The sequence below is a fragment of the Alternaria novae-zelandiae genome, assembly GCF_023758075.1.
Source record: "Alternaria novae-zelandiae strain BMP 2774 chromosome Unknown scaffold_1, whole genome shotgun sequence".
Lineage (NCBI taxonomy): Eukaryota > Fungi > Ascomycota > Dothideomycetes > Pleosporales > Pleosporaceae > Alternaria > Alternaria novae-zelandiae.
Window position 1 is genome coordinate 2709709 of NW_026056961.1, and position 23129 is coordinate 2732837.

General features: G+C 53.2%; 7 protein-coding genes across 7 annotated transcripts; 4 read left to right on the forward strand and 3 right to left on the reverse strand.

Moving 5' to 3' along the window:
- Window positions 1-209: 209 nt before the first annotated feature.
- Window positions 210-1838, reverse strand: J4E88_000898 (uncharacterized protein; the record flags this gene model as incomplete). The annotated part of the gene is given in 3 exon segments (XM_049394571.1): window positions 210-411; window positions 428-1610; window positions 1670-1838. 3 exon segments carry the CDS (start codon window positions 1836-1838, stop codon window positions 210-212), a joined length of 1554 nt encoding a protein of 517 aa, XP_049260400.1.
- Window positions 1839-2354: 516 nt separating this feature from the next.
- J4E88_000899 (uncharacterized protein) lies at window positions 2355-4008 on the forward strand (the record flags this gene model as incomplete). The annotated part of the gene is made up of 3 exons (XM_049394572.1): window positions 2355-3794; window positions 3851-3870; window positions 3924-4008. The coding sequence occupies 3 exons, from the start codon at window positions 2355-2357 to the stop codon at window positions 4006-4008; spliced, it is 1545 nt and encodes a 514-aa protein (XP_049260401.1).
- Window positions 4009-10797: 6789 nt separating this feature from the next.
- J4E88_000900 (uncharacterized protein) lies at window positions 10798-11397 on the forward strand (the record flags this gene model as incomplete). The annotated part of the gene is made up of 1 exon (XM_049394573.1): window positions 10798-11397. The coding sequence occupies one exon, from the start codon at window positions 10798-10800 to the stop codon at window positions 11395-11397; it is 600 nt and encodes a 199-aa protein (XP_049260402.1).
- A 923-nt stretch (window positions 11398-12320) lies between these two features.
- Window positions 12321-14846, forward strand: J4E88_000901 (uncharacterized protein; the record flags this gene model as incomplete). Its single annotated transcript, XM_049394574.1, has 3 exons — window positions 12321-12504; window positions 12554-14353; window positions 14422-14846. The coding sequence occupies 3 exons, from the start codon at window positions 12321-12323 to the stop codon at window positions 14844-14846; spliced, it is 2409 nt and encodes an 802-aa protein (XP_049260403.1).
- A 207-nt stretch (window positions 14847-15053) lies between these two features.
- On the reverse strand, window positions 15054-16337 carry J4E88_000902 (uncharacterized protein; the record flags this gene model as incomplete). The annotated part of the gene is made up of 1 exon (XM_049394575.1): window positions 15054-16337. The coding sequence occupies one exon, from the start codon at window positions 16335-16337 to the stop codon at window positions 15054-15056; it is 1284 nt and encodes a 427-aa protein (XP_049260404.1).
- A 1818-nt stretch (window positions 16338-18155) lies between these two features.
- Window positions 18156-18995, forward strand: J4E88_000903 (uncharacterized protein; the record flags this gene model as incomplete). The annotated part of the gene is made up of 1 exon (XM_049394576.1): window positions 18156-18995. The coding sequence occupies one exon, from the start codon at window positions 18156-18158 to the stop codon at window positions 18993-18995; it is 840 nt and encodes a 279-aa protein (XP_049260405.1).
- Window positions 18996-21618: 2623 nt separating this feature from the next.
- On the reverse strand, window positions 21619-22577 carry J4E88_000904 (uncharacterized protein; the record flags this gene model as incomplete). Its single annotated transcript, XM_049394577.1, has 4 exons — window positions 21619-21766; window positions 21816-21991; window positions 22055-22285; window positions 22338-22577. The coding sequence occupies 4 exons, from the start codon at window positions 22575-22577 to the stop codon at window positions 21619-21621; spliced, it is 795 nt and encodes a 264-aa protein (XP_049260406.1).
- Window positions 22578-23129: the final 552 nt, after the last annotated feature.

The window sequence follows — 23129 nt, forward strand, 5'->3', positions numbered from 1 at the left end:
CGCCAATCCACATAGTCATACACATCTGCCCTTCAAGCGTATCCAGATCCATACCAGCGATGCCACATGCTCCAACCTCTCATATTCTCCCTGCCGTCATTCCTGTCCCGTCACACCAATCATAAAGTGGAATACTCCAACGATTCTTCGAAGGCTAACGACTGAGACGCGCGAATTCGACAGGCCGCCACTGATAAGAGAAGTGGCTTCTAGTAGTCGTAGATGCCAGAGTGAAACTTGCGCTCGTCGTAGTACTGGGCGCGGATCTTCCTGCCTCTGAACTCCCATCCTTCGTCGAAACGGTTCACGGCGTTAAGGGCGGCCATCGGGGAGTTGAACTGGATGTAGACTACGCCATCCTTGTTGCTCTCGTCCAGTTGGATACGCTCGACATCGCCACCGAACTGAACTCTGTTAGCATATGTACATTGACGACCACGTTTTGAGCCTTGCCTTTTTGCCGAACGCCTCGCCCATGTCTTGTCGGATACCACCATCGTTGCGCTCGGCGTTGGCGTCCCAGTCAACACCGTCGACGCACCCCCATGTAACCACGACACTTGACTTGTCGCCGAATTTGCTAGGCTCGTCTTTCTGGATACGCATACCGCCACTGACATCCCAGACCTGTTGAGACTGGACTCTGCCGTTTGCGTCGAGATTGCCTGCGCCCTGAGGAACCCTGCGCTTCTTGACTTCCAGATGGGTAACGACACCATCGTTGTTCTTTCCGAGACCTTGACCCTTCTTGTAACCCATCTTATTCATCATGGCTTCGGCTTTGCTGATCTTGGCGCGTTTGGCGGGGCGTTCTTCATGGGCGGGCTCGTTGTCTGCATCCTCCATCTGTACGTCAGGACGCTCGTACCGGACTGGAGGCGCAGATATAGTGGCGGCCGCGTATCGGACAGGAGGTGCAGAGATAGTAGCACCCTGATAGCTCGGCGGGGCTGGTGGTGAGCCAGCTGGCGGGGGCGGAGGCGGAGGTACGTAGTCATCTGTGACCGACGGAGGTGGCGGCGGCACGGCATCAGACTGCTGCTGCGACAGACGCATGCGACGGGCATAAGCATCTTCTCCTGACGGGTCGGACGAGGGCGCCGCAGAGTTATCGTCGTAGTATGCAGGTGGAGCGAATGAAGGCTTGGAAGCAACTGGAGCAGGCGTTGAGCTAGACGAAGACGCCGACGGGGTGCCACTGGCTTCCTCACTGCCATCGCGAGACTTATGCTGAGCGGCAGCTCCACGCAAGAAGGCAGTGAAGCCTTCCTTCTTGCGTCGGTAACCGCCTTGGGCCTTGTAGGCTAGCAAGTTGGACGGCTTGTCGGGCTTGTGAGCGGCCAGAGGCTCATGAAGTCCGTACATCTTGGTGAACTTCTTCTGCTCCTTCTTCTTCTGCTTCTCCTCATACGCGCGCATCCTGCGCTCTTCCAGAATGGAGGCATCGTCCTCTGCGGTGCTTCGGTAGTAGTCGATGCCATGCTGCTGAGGATTGGCGGGTCCAGGAACTGACGAAGAGAGCGGGGCAGCCACAGGCATGGTGGCCCTCTTGACAGTTGGGACAGCCTTCTTGGCCTGGGGACGCTTGATTTGGTGAGGATTATGGAAAGCTAGACAATCAAATGAGTCGTAGTTCAAGGCAATAGTGTGGAGCAGTTCAGTTAGATACCAGGTTTCTTCAGCTGCTCGGCCTTGGCCTGTTCCTCTGTGTACTTGACAGGCGCAGCAGAGATGGTGGCCGCGGCATACGGATTCGGAAGGCCTTTCTGGGCGTAGGGGTTGGGAAGACCATATGGGTTGGGCAGGCCTTGCGCCTTCTGCGGCGGCTGGTCGGCCATGTTGATATCGATATACGCGCAAGTGCGGCGCTGAACAATGGCAAATGCGACTGGCGCACGTCACTCGTGAGCGGCGGCGGGCTGAGCTACAAGTCTAAGAATGCAGAGATTAGCAGCTGTCTTGCGGATGCAAGATTGAACAATGAGGCGGCGACGGTGAGATTCGACTACGGCAGTGGGTTGGTTGTGAGGGTGGTGGAGCGGCAGGCGCGAGGTCAACTGCCGCCAAGAACCCCAGCCCGCGTGCCGGCGTTCGGCGCGCCCTCCACGCTAAGACTTAGCCGCATTGCGCGGGCATGCAGGAACGCCTGTTACCATGCTGTCATCCAAATCCTTATCCGTGATAAGTCATTTCCACATCTCCGAATACATCTGAGCAGGCTCTGGTGTTTCTTATCAATTGTAGATTTCATTGCGCGTCATAGAAGCATAAAGGTACCATCGCCCAGGAAGCCCACGCATAGCAGTGTTCCTCTAATCGCGACCATCAGATCTCCTATCTAGTAATCCATCGCCATGGCCCCAACCACTCTCGAACACGCCTTCTCCAAGGACTCGAGCTCGACCGCCGTCATCGTGCCCGGTAGCCCTGCCCTGACTGTCTCGTACAAGAAGCTTGCCGCCGATGTCAAGGCTTTCCAACACCAGCTGGCAAAGGTCGGCGTTTCTGCCGAGGCCGCTGTGTCCATCGCGCTGCCCAACACGTACGAGTTCATCGTCTCCTTCATCGCTGCCTCGTGGCAGAGGGCAATCGCAGCGCCCCTCAACCCGGCGTACAAACAGTCCGAATTCGAATTCTACATCGACGACCTGAGCTCAGCAATCGCATTGGTACCAAAGGGTGCATTTGCGCAAGATGCAGCAGCTGTCCGCGCAGCACGGAAATACAATGCCGCCATCGCAGAATGCTACTACAATGGCAGCGAGGTCGTCCTGGACGTCAAAGAGGCTGGAAAGCTTGCGGGTAAAACCGCGTCCGTCCAGTCCGCGCAGCCAGACGATGTCGCTCTTGTGCTGCACACGAGCGGTACCACTGGACGCCCCAAGGCCGTACCTCTGTCACACCGCAACTTGCTGCGGACGATGAAGAACATCCAAGCAACCTACGAGCTGTCGCCCAAGGATCGTACCATGCTGGTTATGCCTCTCTTCCACGTCCACGGCCTGCTTGCTGGCTTCCTCGCGCCACTGGCTTCAGGAGGCTCAGTCATTGTGCCGCCTAAGTTCTCCGCCTCGGACTTCTGGAAAGACTTCAATGAGCACAAGGCAAACTGGTACACGGCTGTTCCGACGATTCATCAGATCTTGCTCAAGAGCCCTCTTCCAAGCCCCATGCCCAACATCCGCTTCATCCGATCCTGCTCCAGTCCACTCTCGCCCAAAACATTCCACGAACTCGAGAAGGCGTTCGGTGCTCCGGTATTGGAGGCATACGCCATGACTGAGGCGGCCCATCAGATGACCAGTAATCCCCTCCCCCCGAACCAGCGTAAGCCTGGCAGTGTGGGGCTCGGTCAGGGTGTCGAAGTCAAGATCCTCGACGAAGCTGGCAAAGAGGTGCCGCAAGGGAAAGAAGCTGAAATCTGCATTCGTGGTGAAAACGTTACCAAGGGATACCTCAATAACCCAGCTGCCAATGCTTCATCCTTCACCCAGGAGGGCTTCTTCCGCACTGGAGACCAGGGCAAGCTGGATGCTGAGGGATATGTTATCATTACCGGCCGTATCAAGGAGCTCATCAACAAGGGTGGTGAAAAGATCAGTCCTATTGAGCTCGACAACGTGATTGCGCAGCATCCCGCTGTATCTGAAGCTGTTAGCTTCGCGATTGAAGATGAGATGTACGGCCAAGATGTTGGTCTTGCGATCGTGGTCAAAGAGGGCCATGCCCTGACTGCGGGAGAGCTGAAGACGTGGCTCACGGATCGCGTTGCCAAATTCAAGCTGCCGAAGAAGGTATGTAGATACCCAATCAAACACGCGTATGTGGAACATAGTCTAACAAACTGCAGATTTTCTTCACCGATATCATGTACGTGAACGATAACATTGCAGATGAATCATGCACTGACTGCGCACTTATAGGCCGAAGACTGCAACAGGAAAGATCCAGCGACGTCTTGTTGCCGAAGCTATGCTCAAGCAAGAACAGCCCAAACCCAAGCTATAGTCAAGTCACCAGATCGGTGCCAGACAGCCCTGTACAATACTTTGTCACCATTTGGGGGCGATCGGCAGAGTCTCGGACTAGATGTACCATACATGTGCGACAACCTGTCGTACGGATAGATTGCATAGACCAACGCCAAGTGTCTTCTGCGCCTGGTCACTCTCCTATTGACCCACGTGAACTTTGTGTTTTTACTAAAGCTACCTTCCACTATGCGGGGGCCGGCCCACGTGTGACGGTGCCAATCACGTTGCGATTTGGTGTTCGCGAGGCTGACTGGCACTGAACTGCGCCTCTTGACACTGCAGACCTTATGCATAAGTCTTCGAATCCAACAGCTTGAGATAGTTCGATAAACGAATCCTGACCTGGCTCTGCAGGAAGCTGCTGCGGCTAGGGAGTATTCGGTGCTTTAGGGGCGATGCGTTGTGCGGCGTTTCTCGGTGTGGGTAACCAGGCCGCATACACATGGCCTTTCCGCCCCCATATGCTGTGCCTCTCATTCTTGTTTGCTTTCCGATATACAGAGTACTTTTAGATGATGCAGATGCCTCGACGCAAGCTGCATTGTCCTTGGCTTGGTCGGCACTCGTCCTCAAGTTTGCTTTTTGGTTGAGCCTTCGTCACCCGCACGCATCATCAATCCACCTTTTTCCTCTGGCCAGTTCAGAGACGGACGACCGTTTTCCTGCTGGACCACGCACGTCCGTTGGATCTCCTTTTGTTTCATCGATGAGCCCCGAAAGCCAGGCTGGATTCGGCAATTTACCGGCATCATCCCCGCCCGCCATGTCTCAGGTTCTACATCCAGGGACCAACACTATGCGACCGACACAGCAATCAAAGGGTACACAAAACTCGATAGCCAGCCAATTTTCTCTGGCCAGCACTTCGACAAGTCGCTCCCCAACAGTCACTACCGGTACTCTATCAACAACCAACCTAATGCCTCCTAATATGCCTTTCGCCGATGCGGCTTCCAGTGGCAGCTCGACGCCGCGTTCTTCTCAGTCATCTTTCAGTGACCAGTCTAATACAACATCAGCGTCTACGCCACCAAGGCCTCAACGATCGAGCCTGAAGCCTAGCCTCAAATCTTCCGACGCGGTGACTATGGCATCTAGCAGGAGGTCTTCACCACCTGCGGTACGCTTCGCAGAACCAGATCCGTTGGCCAAGTCAAAGACCTGGCCGAGAGCAAGACCGAAGACTATACAGCTACCGGAACCCCTGATTAACAGAATACCAAACTCTTCGAAGAAGGCCCAGTACCATCACATACCCTCGTTTACCAGCCCGACCACAACTCTGATGGATCAGATCGATAATTTCCAAGCATGGGGAACACCAAAGTCGCCAGGTCTCCACCGTCCCGACTCTCTTCCCATGTCACGAAGTGGATCTTTCAAAGTCATGCGAAAGCGTGTGAGCAGCCTCACGATCAAGTCAACTTCAAACCAAGAATCGGATGCGAGATGGACTGGAATACCGCTACCGGCCAATTACGAACCCCCGACTCTAAGCCCAAGATCCCGAGTAGTTTCCTACCAGTCCGTCTTGTCGGCCAATTCACGAATGTCCACGCAATCTGCCCCAGCAGCCTCGGCACCGTTGTCCCCCTGTAGTCCTCCGCCAGGCCAATACAACCCCCTCGATCATTACATACCTTGCTTGTATCCCTCATGCACTTTGCATTACACACCTGCCCACACAGGATCAAACTACTACCTCCCCCAGGGCCCATACGACCTGACTCGTCTTCACGGCTACTGCCCGCGCCACGCCAGCCAAGAGATGAAGGAAGCCAACACAGCATGCAAACAAGCCTACGAGACATTACGCCAGAGCGCCGGACGCAAGACCCTCAACGTCATAGCCTCCGAGTTCGAGACCTTCAAAGAGAACTTCCGCCGAGATCGCAGAAGCAAAGATGCCGCACTAATACGAGAGCACAAGCAAAGAGTGTTGGGCGCCCCTCCCGTGCCCCTAAACGCCAGAAGCAACGATGCAAGAGCGAAACCTGGGGTTCAGGAAGAAGTATGGGATTGGCGATATACACTCCGTCCTTGCACGTCTTCACACTGCAAGGCGTATTACACACCATACTCGAACCATTACATTTACTACCGCACACCGTTTTCTGGTACCTCGTTTCTGCCACAGGAGACGCTTTGCTCGGCGTGCGCGCAGACGGAGGTTGAGGGCTTCGCGAAGAAGGTTAAAGAGAAGTATGGGAGCAGGTGTGGCTGGGATCATCAGGAGTGGCATGAGTGGTATACTAATGCTTGTAACGATCGTAACATGGAGCAGGACTATTGGCTCAGGGCGCAGGAGAGAGCTGTCAGAGAGCGGGGGCCTGCGAAGTGGGTGGGTAGGCTGGAGGAGCCCGTCGTAGTGGAAGAGGAAGTTGATGAGTTGAAGAAGGGGAGGAAGAGCTTGATGAGGAAATGGTTTGGAAGTATGTCTGCGTGATTTAGCATCATCTCAGACGGGTGCGATTTGAAACGGGATCCGAATTAGATCGAGGCACGGTACACAGGCCTGGTATACTGCACTACATTCTTTTGGGAACTATACAGCAACACTAGGGCAAGAGTACATGACGCAAATGCTTCGAGGACCGTACAAAATAATATCGAGTATTACTATACTACTCGCGAATACAAACCACAGCTTTTCTATTGGCCGAACTTCTCAAAGTCTGGTCCCATCCATGGTACTGCGGTGACGCAGAGCGAGACGAGCCACTCACGACTCCCGAAATACATAACCACCACATACGCAAAAGGTATTCCTCATCGAATGAGAGAGATCGCAATCCTCAGACTCTCTCATAATCTGGTCCCAAGCCCCAGATACCTTGGTTAGCCAGTGGTCCAACATCATTGCGCAGCGAACGCACGCAAATTTTATAGCAATAAATCAGGATTTCATTCCCTTGCTCTTAACATACACTACAAATCCTGCATCTTGGCCCTTCGCCTACAACAAGTCAAAGATCGTCGTCATGGACTCCGCCAATCAACCGCCACAGTCACAGCCCCTAAAGCGTCCTGCAGAGGCAGATATACAGCCACCCCGGATGAGGTAACAAAACTTCCGTATCTCTAACTAAGTACCGCTGATTAACTTCGACTATAGTAAAATCGCACGCCAAGGCAAATATGGTACCGTCTTGGTCCAGATTGGGACCGAACAAAAGCTATACCTGCTCCACACCGGCTATCTCTCGCACTACTCCACCGTCTTCAAGCTACAATTAACACGCAATACTCCGATTTATCTCGAAAAGGTAGAGCTCGAAGTCTTCGACATCTTCGTCGACTGGATGTATACTCAAAAACTACCACAACCCTCCGAATGGGATTGCCTGCTCGTAGCCCAATGCCTGGAATTTGGAGGTCAATACCTGATCCCCTTATTCGCAGAAGCTGTAGGGAACGCGTTCGTCGACAAGGCATTCGCAACGGGAATAACCCCGTACTACCCAACCGTCATCTTCGCGTATACAAAGCTTCATTCTCACACCGAAGCCTCCGACCGCTTGAGGCGTCTACTCGTGGACTATCACTGCGATAAATACAGACCGGGAGAAGATCATAACGCGACCCCTGGTATGCACTTGGAAGATGAGATGGCGGAGAAAATTCCAACCGCGTTTTGGAAGGCGGTTATGGATAGGTATGCGAGGATTGGTATTGGTCATGCGTTTTTTGAAATGTGTGAGCAGAGAGAGTATCATGAGCATATGACGATGGAGGATGAAGATGTTTGCGAGGTTTGTAGATAGTGTTTAGACAAGGGGAAGGTGTTGTGAATGCCTTGCGAAGTATTGTGTAGGCTGGAAGTATGCCGGAAAGCAGATGTGTTATCCAGATCTGGGTAACATCGATTTCTTCATGTTCAATGAAAATGTAAACCTGTGATAAAATAAAACGAATTGCGAGTAGAAGCTACAAAGCGGTCGCGGGTATCTTAGTAGTACATGAAGGCCGTTATTCGTAAGTAATACACGGGCTCGATAGTGCGTAACAAAAAGAGTCCAATCAGAGTGTAACTTGCCGACGATGTCAAATGAGAAGAGGATCTACATCGCAATATTCCACCTCTTTCTGTCCCACGAACCGACTATAAGGATACCGCGACACTTGTCTGGGCCACTCCACATGATGCCTCATGCGACACGGTACATTCCAGTATATCCCTTCGATCCAGCTCAGCACGGCAGTAGGGGCATGTACACCCTCAAATCCCACTCTTTCGAGGTAGAGAATGGGTGTCAGAACCGCCTGGACCGCGATGAAATGAGCCAGCAAGATCTGCGCAACGCTGTTGTTGGGATCGATGAAGGCTTGGAACTCATCATGCGTCCACTTGGATGGTGTATTGTAGAGCATAACAAAGGCTTGATAAGTCTCTGGTGGGCGGTCATACGCATGGGTGATTGTGCATACGAGCAACTCCCAGTATGACCGCTCACAGTCGGACATGCTCAAGGTCTGGACAAGGTCGAGGGATAATGATGCCATGTCGAGATCTTCGCGGTTGAAGCAGCTCACCCTCGATGTTCCGATCCGCTTCTGCATTCTCTCAAGATGTGAATCCGCGCAGAATGCCTAGAGGGGGTCAGTGTGAGCCTTCGATTTCTTGTACAGGTCGCTATACATACGTTGAAGACTGAGTCGGCAATGAACATCATGTTGTTGCCTGCAATCAGGTTGCACCCACGGACCATTGTCATGAATTCTGCCATGCCGTCCTGCAGGTGACTTGATTGGAAAGCAAGTACCAAAGCCGCGGCCATTCTCGCATCTCGCTCGCAGGCAGTCGTTGGGGGTACCGAGAGCGCTTCGTTGAGGGATTTGACAGCGAGGATTCGGTGCTGTATGGCTTGTTCTGCAACACCCGAATGCGTTACAGCGTCCAGATGTGACGCAGCCAGCGCCAAGATGGAATGCATAAGATACTCGTACTACAATAGTTAGCACCCCTTTTTACGGCTGTGCATAGCCAACAAGCTTCTTCTATGTTTTCCGGGCTCTGATGGAGATACATACGTTATGTGCAAAGCCGGGAATCGACGTGATCCAGATCTTGTCGGCTCCGACCGGGAGATGCGGGTAGGCCGTGATGAGAAAATGATGAAATAAACGCATGTCTGCCATGGACTATGATCGTAAGCTGCTATACAATTCAGAGTATGCTCGTAGCACACTTACGAAGACGCCTGGCGTCGATCCCAGGTTGCCTCCCTCTTGAGGGTGCGGTGAAGTAGGATAGCGTTGCATTGCTTGGATGATGTTTGCTGGATACTCGCACTGCAATCCCGCCTTGGTACAATGGTGGCACTCAGGATGTCTCTCGTTACATTTGATCCTTCTATGCTCTGATTAGGATACTTGAGCATTAAAAACGCCTGAACATCGTTAGAGTACCTTTTCTTGCAGTTGAAACAACCGCGGCGGGATTTGGTGTGTCCTTTCCTTGGAATTGGTCTGCGAGGCATCGGTGGCGCACTCCCAATTCCATTGTCCGAAAAAGTCGGGGAGTCACTCGAAGAGCTCTCGACTACAGTACCGTGATCCTGTGGAGACGACATTGATATCAGAAGTATGAGAAGGATTCTGCGATCTGCAGGTTCGCTTCCCCTGTGGCGATATATACTCTGCTGTATCCGGTATCCTGTGTCTCTAAAGATGTGGACTGCACAGCTTTGGGGGCCGAGAGCGGGAAGTATGAAGCGACCCCGCGGGTGTGGGTGGTCCGTTAATCAGGGGACGCCAGGTTTACGGCTGAACCGTGGCGGGCTTACAGCACTATACTGTAAAACAAACGGCCAACTAATAGGATCGCGGTTTCGCCTAGGGCTCTGATAATCAAAGTCCCCAAAACGGTTTAGCATGGTGAAGCTCTAGATGTCTCCGGTTACTAGCCAGCTCACCGGTATGCAGCCATACCGTTGGAGGGCGCCTGGTGGTCCTAAGGGCTGTGCTGCTGATATGCATCAACCGGCAGAGCATTGATGCCTCGCAACCGCTTCAGGCCTACTTTGCGAGTCCAACTCATAATCGTGACATACCTTCCTCGAGATGATCCCAAGCACATTCCGGTGATGCCGGCTCTGTCGCAATGACGTCGCTGTATCACGAACAATCGATAGCATGGGACGTCTAGCTTTCACTGTTGCCTGCAGCTGTTTGACAGGCTATTTTTGCATTACGAGATAGCGACAAGCATCGCCAAGAGGAAGATGTGCGCCGATAGGTTGCCTTGACACTGGCGGCGTCCAGAAGATGGGTTGCTGGAAGGGCGCAGAAGTGCACATGGCGTCGCCTTTGACTCACCAAGAGCCCATGTACCAGAAAGCTCTTTAATAATAGTTGTACTTGCATGCAACTATTTCAGAGAATGCTGTGATGTAACGTCGTGGCCACGGTGGTCGATGGGCGCACTGCGAGGTCATGCGAAGTTTCCGCAAACACCAATAGAATCCCTTCGATCGACCGAGGCTTGGGGATTTCGCGTAACATTACCGTCTCAAGCCTGCGAGGCGTACCAGGCACAAATGATGTTCAGGCAGCGAGAGTGTTGAAGCAGCCGCTGACTGGCCTCAAATCGCTGCGCGGCGTAGGGGTGGAATGCCAAGGCGCTAACCCACCCCAGTCACCGTCCGGCCGTGTTCCAGGTTCTCCCCGTCCATCGTCACCACTGTGCTCTTCCCACATCCTCTCTACAGTACTATTCTAGTCCACGACACGAGCTCTACATTCTTCACAATCCTGGTGAAGCATGGCGGTTCTCGAAATAACCCAATTGTGTCTCAAAAATGTTGCCGCCGACGATCCAGCATTGCTTGAGAACCTGTCAGCCGTGCGAGAGAAGCTGCACACAAGCTCACAGTTTTACAACTGCATCGAGGACCCCAAGTTGATCTATATTTTGGGCATATGGCCAAATTTGGAAGCACACTTGAAGTTCCTAGAATCTCCAGCGCGAGACGAGGTTCTCGGCCCCCAAGAAGACATGCTCCAATTTTGTTGGACTGTACATGTGGAAATAGATGGTCTGCATTTGCTTCCTTTAGAGGCACCCATCTTGGCAATGGAGAGACTTCGTTTCAAGGAGGAGTGCATCGAGAATCTTGGAAGGGCTGTCACAAGCTATGCGCAACAGCTCCGAAGCAACCACACGTTCAAAGTAGCACACGGCTGGCGATGCGATGCACCGGGAACTCACGAGGCGCTTATCTTTACTGGATGGGAGACTGCGCAGACTCACGTCACCCTCACAGCAAACGTGGATAATGACCACGACGTCGCCGTATTGCAGGACCGATCCGAGACGGTGCAAATCATACGCGGCAGAAATCTGGAGCGGAACGATGGGTGAGATTAGGCTCCAAACTGTGCTCCATTGTTGAGGGTGCGTGGGTTATGGGCTTGGAACTCTCACGGGAAAGGAAAGTTGGGAGAGCCAGTCTTAATGGAAGGCACACGTGCGCCTGTTCTTCCCATGAGATCCCCAACTGGCCGGGTCGTGTACCCGTGCGAGGCCAGCACTCCGATCGTGGGGATCCATGCCAATCATCGAACAGAACAGCCCACAGTAAGCACCTAAACTTCGTGGACATCCGGCACTGCGTAAGTGCTGCACAGGGCATACCTATCGATCGGGACGATCTTCCCTCTGTCGGTGGTTCCATTTCGGGTCAATGGCCTTGGTTTGATGCATGACCACCGGAATCCCTTCGCGCTTTCCGTACCGCTGCATAAGGTTTTGCGGCAGGGTCACATGTTCCACAGCAGCACAAGGAGCCGGTTGTGGGGTAGGCAGGACTGGGCGCGATCTTGGCCTGCGACAAGACGAGACGCTACGGCGAGATAGCTGTGCAAGGCTGAACGTGGAGTCAGACCTTCAACTTCATGTCCTGTAGCTCGCGCTTCGAAGGCATTCACACTGAATATTAGATGCTACCTTCGATGCATTTAAGGTTGCAGTACCAGACGGTCGGTTGCTTTACCCCGCAATAAACCCCACTAGGACAGTGTTGAGCTGCGAGCACCCCGACGCAAGTCAAGTCGCCATGTGGTACTTAGATTTGACTTAATAGAGTCGCTACCCGCACGTTTCGTCGATAATTCTTGCTCGAGTTGCGATCGCTGAGTGGCCAGTCCTCCCTACCTTGAACCGTAGACGCAACCACACGTGCCATCGACCTGTCTACGAAGCGATTAATCCAATCATACGCAATAATACGCGCCTCGATAATTTTGGTACATCTTCACGGGCACGAATCGAGCCTGTATCTCAAAATGGAAAGGCTATGCCGTTATGTCTGGACCTTTACTCAGCTTGCAGCGCTGTCGACGACAGTAGGAACACTGGCGCAGCAAACCGCCGACTTCGACCCTTTACAATGGGTCGACCCATTGATCGGTAGTAGAGATGGAGGGAACGTCTTCGCAGGCGCAACATTACCATACGGCATGGCAAAAGGTCGGCTACAGGAGCGCAACATTGATAGCTTACTGCTAAAACTTTGCAGCCGTTGCGGATGTGGACGGTGCGAATACTGGGGGATTTTCCACGGACGGCAGCAACATCACCGGCTTCTCAGCTTTACATGACTCCGGAACAGGAGGAAATCCAAGCTTAGGCAACTTCCCCATCTTTCCGCAGTTGTGCTCAGGCGATGGCATCAACACATGCAAATTTCCAATCACAGCACGCGCAATTCCTTATCGAAACGATTCAATCGAAGCACGACCCGGCTACTTTAGAGTAACACTGGAAAACGGCATACATGCTGATATGGCTGTTTCAGAACATGCTGCGCTCTTTCGCTTCGACTTCTCTACAGCGTCTAATGGAAATGGAAGCAACGATCCTCTCATCATGCTTGATCTGACAGACTTATGGGCGAGTCGGCAAAACGCTTCTATTACCATCGAGGCCGAAGCCGGCCAACAGTCAGGTAGGATGAGGGGGAATGCTACTTTCCTACCAAGCTTCGGCGCGGGATCCTACATGGCATACTTTTGCCTCGATGTTTCTGGAGGAACTGTCAAGAACTCTGGAGTATGGGTCAACGACAGAGCCGGCAAGCAGCCAAAAGAACTTTACGTGACGCGCGGCTTCAACTTGTTTTACGTCCAAGCTGGTGGATTCATCCGATTGAACGGCCCACTCTCAGGACCGGTGCTAGCAAGGATGGGATTGAGCTTCATCAGTACTAATCAAGCCTGCCAAAATGCTGAGAGGGAAATCCCGGGGCCCACCTTCGACTTTGACGGACTTATCACGTCAGCCGAGGAAGCCTGGCGTGAGAAGCTCGCTCCGATTACCATCGAAACTGGAGAAGTGGACGAGAGCATACAGACCAGCTTCTGGAGCGCTGTTTATCGTACGATGATATCTCCTCAGAACTACACGGGTGAGAACCCGCACTGGCAGAACGATGAGCCGTACTTTGACAGCTTCTACTGTCTCTGGGATATGTGGCGCGTGCAACTGCCTTTCCTTACTGTACTGGAGCCTTCTATAATGTCCAGTCTAGTGCGAAGTCTTCTTGATACGTATAAGCATCGTGGATGGCTGCCAGACTGCATAATGAGCACCTGCAAAGGCTGGACACAGGGCGGCTCCAACGCCGACAACGTTCTAGTCGATGCGTACGTCAAGAACATCACCGGCATAGACTGGGAACTCGCCTACGAAGCCATCGTCAATGACGCCGAAAACGAGCCATTGGAATGGAGCCAAGAGGGACGTGGCGGCTTGACAAGTTGGAAATCGCTAAACTACATCCCAGTGTCGGACTTTGACCCTTACGGCTTTGGTACAAACTCCAGAAGTATATCGCGATCTCTGGAATACGCTTACAACGACTTTAACCTCGCTACTCTGGCAAAAGGCCTCGGTAAAAACACGACGGAAAAGTACTTCTCCCGCGCAACAAACTGGCGGAACCTCTTCAAATCCGACCAAACCTCCTCAATCAACGGTACAGATACTGGCTTCACGGGCTTCTTCCAACCCAGGAACTTGAACGGAACATGGGGCTACCAAGATCCCATTGCCTGCAGTCCGCTGACCGACTTTTGTTCATTGACGTCGAATCCGTCCGAGACATTTGAGAGCAGTGTTTGGGAGTACATATTCTTCGTCCCGCACGATATTGGGAAACTCATCGAGCTACTGGGGGGCGACGAGACGTTTGTGCGCAGACTGGATTTCTTCCATACCAGCGGCTTAGCGGACATAGGAAACGAGCCAGTCTTCCTGACGGTGTATCTATCTCATTTCGCAGGAAGACCTGGATTGAGTGCAGAGAGGGCACATTACTGTAAGTCCTGCCACACCAGACATCAAGGAAGTATCCAGTTTGAATGTGTTTGCTGACATCAGATGTAGATATTCCGTCACGGTTCAACGCTACACCCGGCGGCCTTCCAGGCAACGACGACTCGGGGAGCATGGCCTCTTTCGCACTCTTCAGCATGCTTGGCCTATTTCCGAATCCGGGCCAGAACGTCTATTTCATTATTCCGCCTTTTTTCCCCACTGTTTCCATAGCTAACAAGCTCACGAATGCTACTGCTACTATTCGTAACACCAATTTCGACAAGGAGTACAAGAACATTTACATCCAGAGCGCTAAGCTGAATGGCGAGGTGTATACAAAGAACTGGATTGGGCACGAGTTCTTCACGCACGGGTGGACACTGGAGCTTGTGCTGGGAGATACGGAGAGTGATTGGGGTACGAAGAAGGAGGATAGACCGCCTAGTATGTCGGACGGGCAAGGTGAGGTAGATTTGGGATTGAGGATGCAGTAGAATACAGCGAGATGGGGATGGTCAAGAAGTAATTGAGAAGCACTAAGCGCCGTAGATATAACCGCGATGGAATAATCTAATCGGCGCTGTAAACCAGTATATTATAGCAGCAACCTTGGAAGTCGCAATCATGGGGGAATCCAATCGCGGGTTTGACTGCCTAGTTTAGTAGTTTGGGTATGATTGTTGACTTTTTAATTACTGTGATCAGAACAAAGCTTTCGAAGCAACGCTTAATAGCCACGCGGCATCTTGCCAACCGCCAACCTCTTCATTGGCCGTCGTACGTTGCGAGTCCCCGGTCGTTGGTCGACTCTCTGTATCTGTAGTTGTCGCATCGCCTTCTTGTCTCCGCAGAGCAGACGCAGCAATGATGGCTTCTCGTTCAAGCTTACGACGCTTGGCTTCAACTTCGCGGCGTAACTTCAGCTCCTCCGTGGTAAGATTGTCTAGTCGCAAGCTCCTATCATCTTCCGCATCATCCTCATCAGACGCTTCTCTGTCCTCGTCGACAGAGAACAGTGTCCATCCGATGAGACGATCCATCCAGCCGCCAAGCCCAAACCCGCGTTCGCGCGCCAAACGAGCGATTTCTTCCTCATCGCCATCACCTTCTTCGTCTGCTTCGATGAAGTCAGGCTCAATGAAGCGTTCATCTAGCTCAGAGATCTCGAAGCTAGCTCTTCCTGACGGCGGTTTCGATCCGGCAGACATCATGAGATCGGCCCGACTGCCTACTCTGCTGCCCCGTCGACTCTGCCGTGCGCTGGGTACGCGAGAGCCTACGCGACTGGGAATACGACTCCCCACCCTGGACATGCGCGGCGAGAAGAACACAGGAAAGTCCGCGTCACCGACATGCTCGCCGGAGAGTAGAGCCATGGGCCTATCCTCATGTGAAGAACGTTTCTCGTACTCGTCACCTTGTCCGACTAGACTGGTGGAGCTCTCTCGTCTCACAAGCCAACCCTGACCCTTGCTATCCCTCGTCTCGCCAGCTATTGCCAAGCCAGCGCGGTGCAGCCATTCTTCATTTGACTCTTTGGTGTGATGCTTGACGAGTGGTGAGTGCAGAGGTAGAGGCGCTGTGCCTTTCCTCGAATGATGTCTCTTTTTCCCATCATCTACCCTGAGCACTTCGTCGGCAAAGCTGACGCCGGGATGCAGGACACTGGTACTCTTTGCTTTTGGAATGTCGCCGACGTCGCGAACTTCGGCACGGGGGTTGACGAAGTAGCTGTCGTATGCGTAGGCTTTCTTCGGGCGCTGCCGTGAACTGCTGCGGCTCTGGCTGAGGCTTAGAACACCTGGCGTTGTAGGTGCCGACTTTTGCGCGATGTACGACGTCCGAGGAGTGCGCGTGCCTTGCTCGTCGGGCGAAGGTGGTACGGATGCATCGAGAGGGTATTTGGCGCTGAGCGGGGCTATGGAGAGATTGTGGAGGTTCGGGTAGGAGCGACGCGATCGGGATGTCGAGCGTGGAGGCTCCATGGTGCTCAATTGGAGAACGTGGGGCCACTGGGATACGCTGAGGATGTGAGAAACGTCACGATGTTTACTGTATTTGGTGGAGTGACCGAGGTCCAGCAGGTCAGACGCACAGACTCTGGGGAAATGAGGCTTAGCCTTTCATGGTTAGCTGCCGATCACGAGAGTCTTCACGTGAAAGTGGTGCGATGGAACTTTGGAATATTCAACTCAGAGAAATTTCACGAAATCGTGCCGCGAACTCCGACTGCGGTCTGCGGTTGACCCCTTCGAATACGCCGATGTCTACGGAATGTCGCGGAGTCGTCATAGAGATTTCGAGATAGTTTCTGCCAAGTTCCACTGAGCGTCCAGGCCCTGGCTACGTGGTTGCAATGATGAGGAAGCGGCCACAAGACTCGGACAGCAGGAGAACTCGGGATGAACGGCTATGAATATTGCCTTGATGATGGCATAGAAGCTGGGCAAAGGCGAAGTATGATATCGTTGTATTCGGATAGTCGGTTTGCTCTGGGAACACAGCCCATAAGCTTCGCCTACTGGCATTTGCCGTCTACAGTAATGCTTTGATGCGCTTACTGTGTTATTGGCGTCTCTTCTGTGCCGATTCTTCCGCGCGGTTCTGGCGAACACGTCGTGGTTCACCCAAGCACTAGAGACCCACCGCTCCGTAGGTTGCGAGTGGAGCGATGACGGTGTTAACGGCGCTGGAAAGTATCAAGCCTGTCGCTGAGGCACGGGAGCGAGACAGTGTTGAGACGCGCCGCCCAGGTCGGAGCCATGCAGCGGGGCGGTTCGCCTTGGAACAGAAGCGAAGTTAGCGAAGCTTGCCCACTGCCCAGGTGCTACTGGCGCTTGCTCTGTGCTTGCCGTCATTTGGCAAGGCACGACAAGACTGGTGTGGGGTCCGCGCGCTGTTTGCTGGTACCAGAAGACTGAACTAGCACACAGCCCACAGATTGCTTTCGATGAATTATATGCTCTGCGTTCCTGCATAGCCAAAGTACCGTTGGGAAGGTGCGGCAAGTGACGTACGGCGCTTGGCGGACCCTGGAACCGGCGGTCCAAGCCAGCGGATTGATTCCGACGCATCTGGCTCGGACCAGTGAAAGGCGCGCTAGGGCGACCCGCCCGATTTCTTCCACAACACCAGCCTTCATTATAATACACTACTTCCCACTCCCCGCGAACTACGGCTGACATCCTTCGCTACCGCCCCGAGCCATCACCACACAAATATCCGTCTACTGCGCACACCACTCCGCCCACAGTACACCCTACCTCGCTCACTCACAATGAACATCAACGCCTCTTTGCATCACCGCAAGACGCTCGCAAGATGTGTCCTGTAACCAGCCGGTAACAGCGAAGTAAGTTAAAAATTTACCCTTTCACGCAACCTTGGAAGCTGCACTGTCATCAACGCTGTGTGAACTGCCGCATTTTCAATGCATGCCCTTCCATTCGCCGCGCGCTCGACACGACCGCCGGATCCGTGGGTGACAGCGGCGACGACCCATAGCTCGCGAATTCGGAGCTATCCTCCTAACGTACGAGCATTTGGCTAATAGATTATAGGCTGCCCGCGTCGGCTTCTGCCCCCGTGTCTCTTGTCTTCGAGCATCCTCCCAACTCAGACTTCCAAACCCTCAACGCACACAAGAGCACTCGACAAGGCTTACCACCAAGCACCTCCGCATCCGAAAATCCGCGCTGTGAAGGGTATAGGACAAATCGTCCGAGTACAACACAAGCTGAGCTTATACCTACACTTTGATACCCTCCTTCAAACTCGAACTCGAAGCTCCGCAGCGCTTCAACATGTCTTCGTCAAACGGAGACTCCGCGACGTCCGTCAGCCAGGATCAAAACGCTCAGGAAAGCGTATTCGAAAGAATCAGGGAGTTCGTCGCCTCTCTCGGACTCTCTGCAAGCGACGGCCTCATTCAGCACGCCGGCGAGACTACGCACGAGGACCTAAAGGTTGTCGTAGACCCTCAGGGTCACCAGTGTTCCATCACCTGCACAGCTGAGTCTTACGGCACTCTCACACCGGCCGTCTCCATCCGTTCGGCACCCGAACGCCTACAGTCACTTACTCCTCCATCAAACTACGGCACAGTTCTCCCTGGGTGCGTCTATCGTAGCAGCTATCCAAAGGAGGAGAACTACGAATACCTTAAGGAAGCCGGAATCAAGACCATCCTCACCCTGGTTCCTGAGCCACTCTCACCCGAGTATCAAAACTTCATGAAGGAGGCTGGTATACAGCACTTCCACGTTCACGTCAAAGCCAACAAAGGCGAAGTGCGCGTCGAATCGTGCGAAATGTCACGAGCTCTGCGCCTCATCATGGATCGTACCAACCATCCGATCCTCGTCCACTGCAACAAGGGCAAGCATCGCACAGGATGCACCATCGCCTGCTTCCGGAGGATCCTCGGCGTCGACCCAGAGACAGTTCGCGAGGAATACCATACCTACGCCGGCGCAAAGGCTCGTTTCCTCGATGAGGTCTTTTTCGAGAATTTTGACCTCAATTTGGTCATGTGGATTGCTCGCAAGGAGGGCTGGGTTGCGCCTGCGATCGATATTGCACCACCCACACCCCCGGCTTCAGTCAGCTCAAGCACCAGCGCAAAGGCAGTCGCTTTGGCTTGATATTTTCCTTGGGTCATGTTGCATTCTTAGGCGTTCGAAAGGGAGCATTTGGGCATGCCGGAACACTTGCCGGCTCAGTTGAGGTTTCAGCGCGGCGTTCCAGGCTCAAGAAGCATATCATCAACAACGGGCATTGGGATCATGGCGTTGAACTCGGAATACTTTTTAATTGGGGCCGAGAAAATGGCTTCTCTCTATCTCCAAGCGAGATGCGTTTTCTTTCATTGTGCATTGGGTTGGTCTGTTGCTTTTGAACTTTTGAACATTACTCGTTCCTGTTGTTATCGGAAGAAGGGGGTAAACTGCCGACAAAGAACATCGGTTTTATCAGGAACCTATTCCCTATGTCATACTACGCGAAAATCAATACATCTCAAACTGTGTGGCTCAACACGAGAGCTCCAGTCACTGAATCCAGACTTTTCATCGATCTTTTTTGCTGCCGTGAAGCCTGCGAGCCCCACGTCCAGCTAGGAAATATACTGAACAGGTCTGCAGCCTACATTCAACATGGAAACATGCAAAGTAGGTGACTTTACGTCGATGTAGGCTCTAGACCTGTTCACCTTTTTCCTTTGCATGACATGCCCTGCGTTTCCCCCTCATAACCTTACTTTTCCCCAAACGACCTTCCCCCCGGGTCCCAAAAACACGATGCATATGCCCAGTGGTCTTCCTTTTTCCCCTTCCCTTCCGCTCAAGGGTCAGGGTCCGGTTCGGGTCCCCGCCTAGCTACAGCACTAATCATCACATTGCTTCTTCTTCTTCTCCATACCCAAAACGTCTTTTCCAGTCCAGACCGATACCCGTTTTCGTTGCCCTGACGATCGTGGTGTTCTGGACTTACATGTGTGTACATCTGTGGCAAGCTATCATCGTCGTCAGGTACAGGGACGGGTATCCGGTCTGCTGGGATCCAGGGCAGTGTTTGCCCCAGATGTGGTTTTTGGGTCGTGGGTCGTGGATCTGCAGGGTCGATGAGGTCATTGTTTTGGGGGGCTTGACGCGGTGGTTGACTGTGGTATCTACTGAGTGTGGATGTCGTGATGTGGACTTTGAGTTTCAACATAATTTTGGGCTGTTTTACGCAAATTCGCGATGGGGATAGTTGCTGCTCGATGTTTTGGTACTGGGCGTGTTTCGTTGTTACGAAATCGTCGCAACGCGGCTTTTGGGCTCAGGGGGGAAGGAAGGGATAAGTCGAAGACACTTGGATGGCATGGATAGTTGACCTGGGTATTTTGAGGACGAGGATCAGATAGATGAGATGACATCTTGCGTGGTATGTAAAGGAGCACTCATAAGGGGTCACATTATCTAGATGATCCACAGATAATGTTACTAAAAGAGTTATCTTGCTACAGTGTTATACAAGAGTACAGTCTGCGCCTCACACGCCATCCAAGCACCAGACAACCACATCACCAGTCCTCCTCGAGTCATCATGGAAGTGGCTGTTGAAACCCCTCCAACACTCCTGGTATCTAGTGCCCTCAAGATACTCCTTCAGAGTCCCTTCCAACTGCTCAAAGAAAACAAGGTTTTGCGGCCACTCACGCCGGTACTTGCGTTTAAACTTTGGATCCTGGCGCATCCAATGCTGACCAGACCTACTTCCACTCGCCTTGATCGTCTGTACATCTTCCATATTGACCCGGAGCCAAGCTACAGGGCCAGGTTTGATGTAAAATTCATCCGCCTCGTCAAGATAGGTTGAGCGTTCGGAGAGGGGTATATCGATGGGTGGCTCGCACGTCAAAGCCCATGCGGAGATTTCAGGGTAGATGAGGTGGGAGCGCCAGGGTGTGGAGTGGCAGGGCATGAGGAAGCCGACTGTTGTATTGGTCACAGCAGCGACGTTATTATTGCTATTGTCATGGACGTGTAACAGGCTGTTGCGCGTTTCATGTTTATGGCGGAGATAGGCGAGTACATCGATGACTCCACGCTGGTGAACTTGAGAGGCATAGCCTGCAAGTAGGATGTTTATAGCAAGCAAGAACAGGACGACTGCTTTGTGCGATAGCGCAGCGCGAGGAGGTAAAAACTTGCTGAGTGGCCTAGCGGCGATGATGTGAAGGAAGGGTAGGATTGGGTACAGAAAGCGAACTTCCTTGTGCGATATCAAACTCAGCGTAGCAGTCATGACGATCACCGTCCATGACAGACGGCTTAGTATCTGACTGCCCGCAGTATCTTGACCTGAAGCTGCTGTATTACCCGGGCCGTCGCCTTTGGCTGGGCTACGTGGCTCTAAGCCCCTCAACGACTGCCACAGGCCAACAACGGCAAATGGCAACGATGTCGTGAGGAGCAACGGCAAACCTTCGGTCAAATAGTAGTCGCCGCGGTTCCTCCCGTAGAAGACGGCTAACGACTGAGCGATGTTGAAATAGAGAAATCTAAGCGGCGGAAGAGTCCAGACCCTGTAATAGAGCCGATCGGTCGCGACTGACAATACCAGGACGGCGGAGCTAGCATCGTCAGTCGGATTATGGTCTGGTGACCTCGGGCACGGTAGTCTGCAGAGAACGCAGAGCCCGGCAATGGAGCCTTGCACTATGGGGACGAAAAACGTGCAGCGGATGCAAGGAGAGGGAAGGCTTACCCGCAAATCAGGATCTCACGGACCAACACACAGCGCAGCCGATGTGAGGCTTGCCATAGAGCTGGGACGGATACGGACAGCCAGATGAGTGCATTGGTGGGCCGGAGAATACACGCAAGCGCTGCCAACAGCAGTGACAGGCGCAACCTGCACGAGCATGAGCCTAAAGTGGTGGCGGAGCAGAGAAAGGGTGTTATGATTCCACGACTTACTCTGAGAGGGAGCCGAGGTCGTGGTGTGCAATATGCGTCTGACCCTTGCTAGCTGTTGCTGCACCCTGCCAAGGCCAATAGTAAATAGCGACAGAAGTGATGGTAGTCTCAAGACAGTTGGATAGTGTTCGGGTCGCGCAGAACCACTGCCACGGGCTGCAGACAGACAATGCAAGCTAGAAGTAGGTGGGATCAAATATCAGAGATTGCAGTGCTAAATTTGCAGGATGGTCGCGTACAGTAGTAAGGGCAGTGCGACTGCCACGACCGTAGACTTTTTCCGCAAGTTTCCATGTGTAGCAATCAAGCAAGGCTGCAGAGACGGCTTGGGTAACTTTCGGGGCAGCTAGGAGTAGTTCGGCTTTAGCAGGCAAGGTCAAGCCACAGAGGTCAGCACCATGTGCCGCGACTCGATAGACGGCAGCGAATAGCGCTGGATGCAGGGACGACCGCAATTGGGATCTCCATTCCTGGCCACGGTGAGCGGACTGGGGAGACTGGAGCACTCTGAAGCGGATTTACCCAGGTGATCCAGGCATTGCTGGCGGGGCCAAACGCAAGCTGCCATGCAGGTTCGAGGGACTGGAAGAACTCGTCGGGCTGGAAAAAGGAGCGCAGGGTTAGTGCGTTGACGATGCGGAAGACAAGCAGCAGAGCGAAGATGTTTAGCGTCGAGTCACGATAGCTGTTGGACGGAGCGCGTGGTGGAGCACCAGTCCCGCTCGGATTCGTGTCCCTCGCAGCGTTGGTGCGGGTCGGCATTGGGTAATAGAGCAAGAAACAACTCGCACAGGCGGGAGGCCGGGGCAATGGTTGGCGAGCAGAGTGAGATGAGATTCGCAGCAGAGGTGAGGATGCGAAGCCGGTGGTCTAGCTCCTTGGCGCGCTGCACAGGCAGTCACGTTTGTCATGCATCCGTGCTCAAGCGCGCCCCGGTGCAGAAAATTGATGCTGCGTGCCTTACCGGATTAGGACTTTCACGATGATTGCTGAGGAGACGGGCGGCGCCTAGACTCGGCTTCATCTGCGCTGGCCTTTGCAGCATGCACCGCCGTGCGACTGTGCACGTACGAGGCCGGTCAATCTCACGATAGGTCACGATTGATAATCTACCGGTGACTGCAGGCGGTCTGGAGCGCCATCGTGGCATGGCGAGGGGGAGGCAGCAGGGCGCGAGGACGCTGGATGAGATTGTTGCCAGCCGTCAGTTTGCCCCCCCTTGGATGCTCGTGGCACGATGGCTGTGTGTCATGGATGGGCGTTTACTAAGTAATTACTTAGTAATTACTAAGTTACTAATTAGTAATTCTTAAA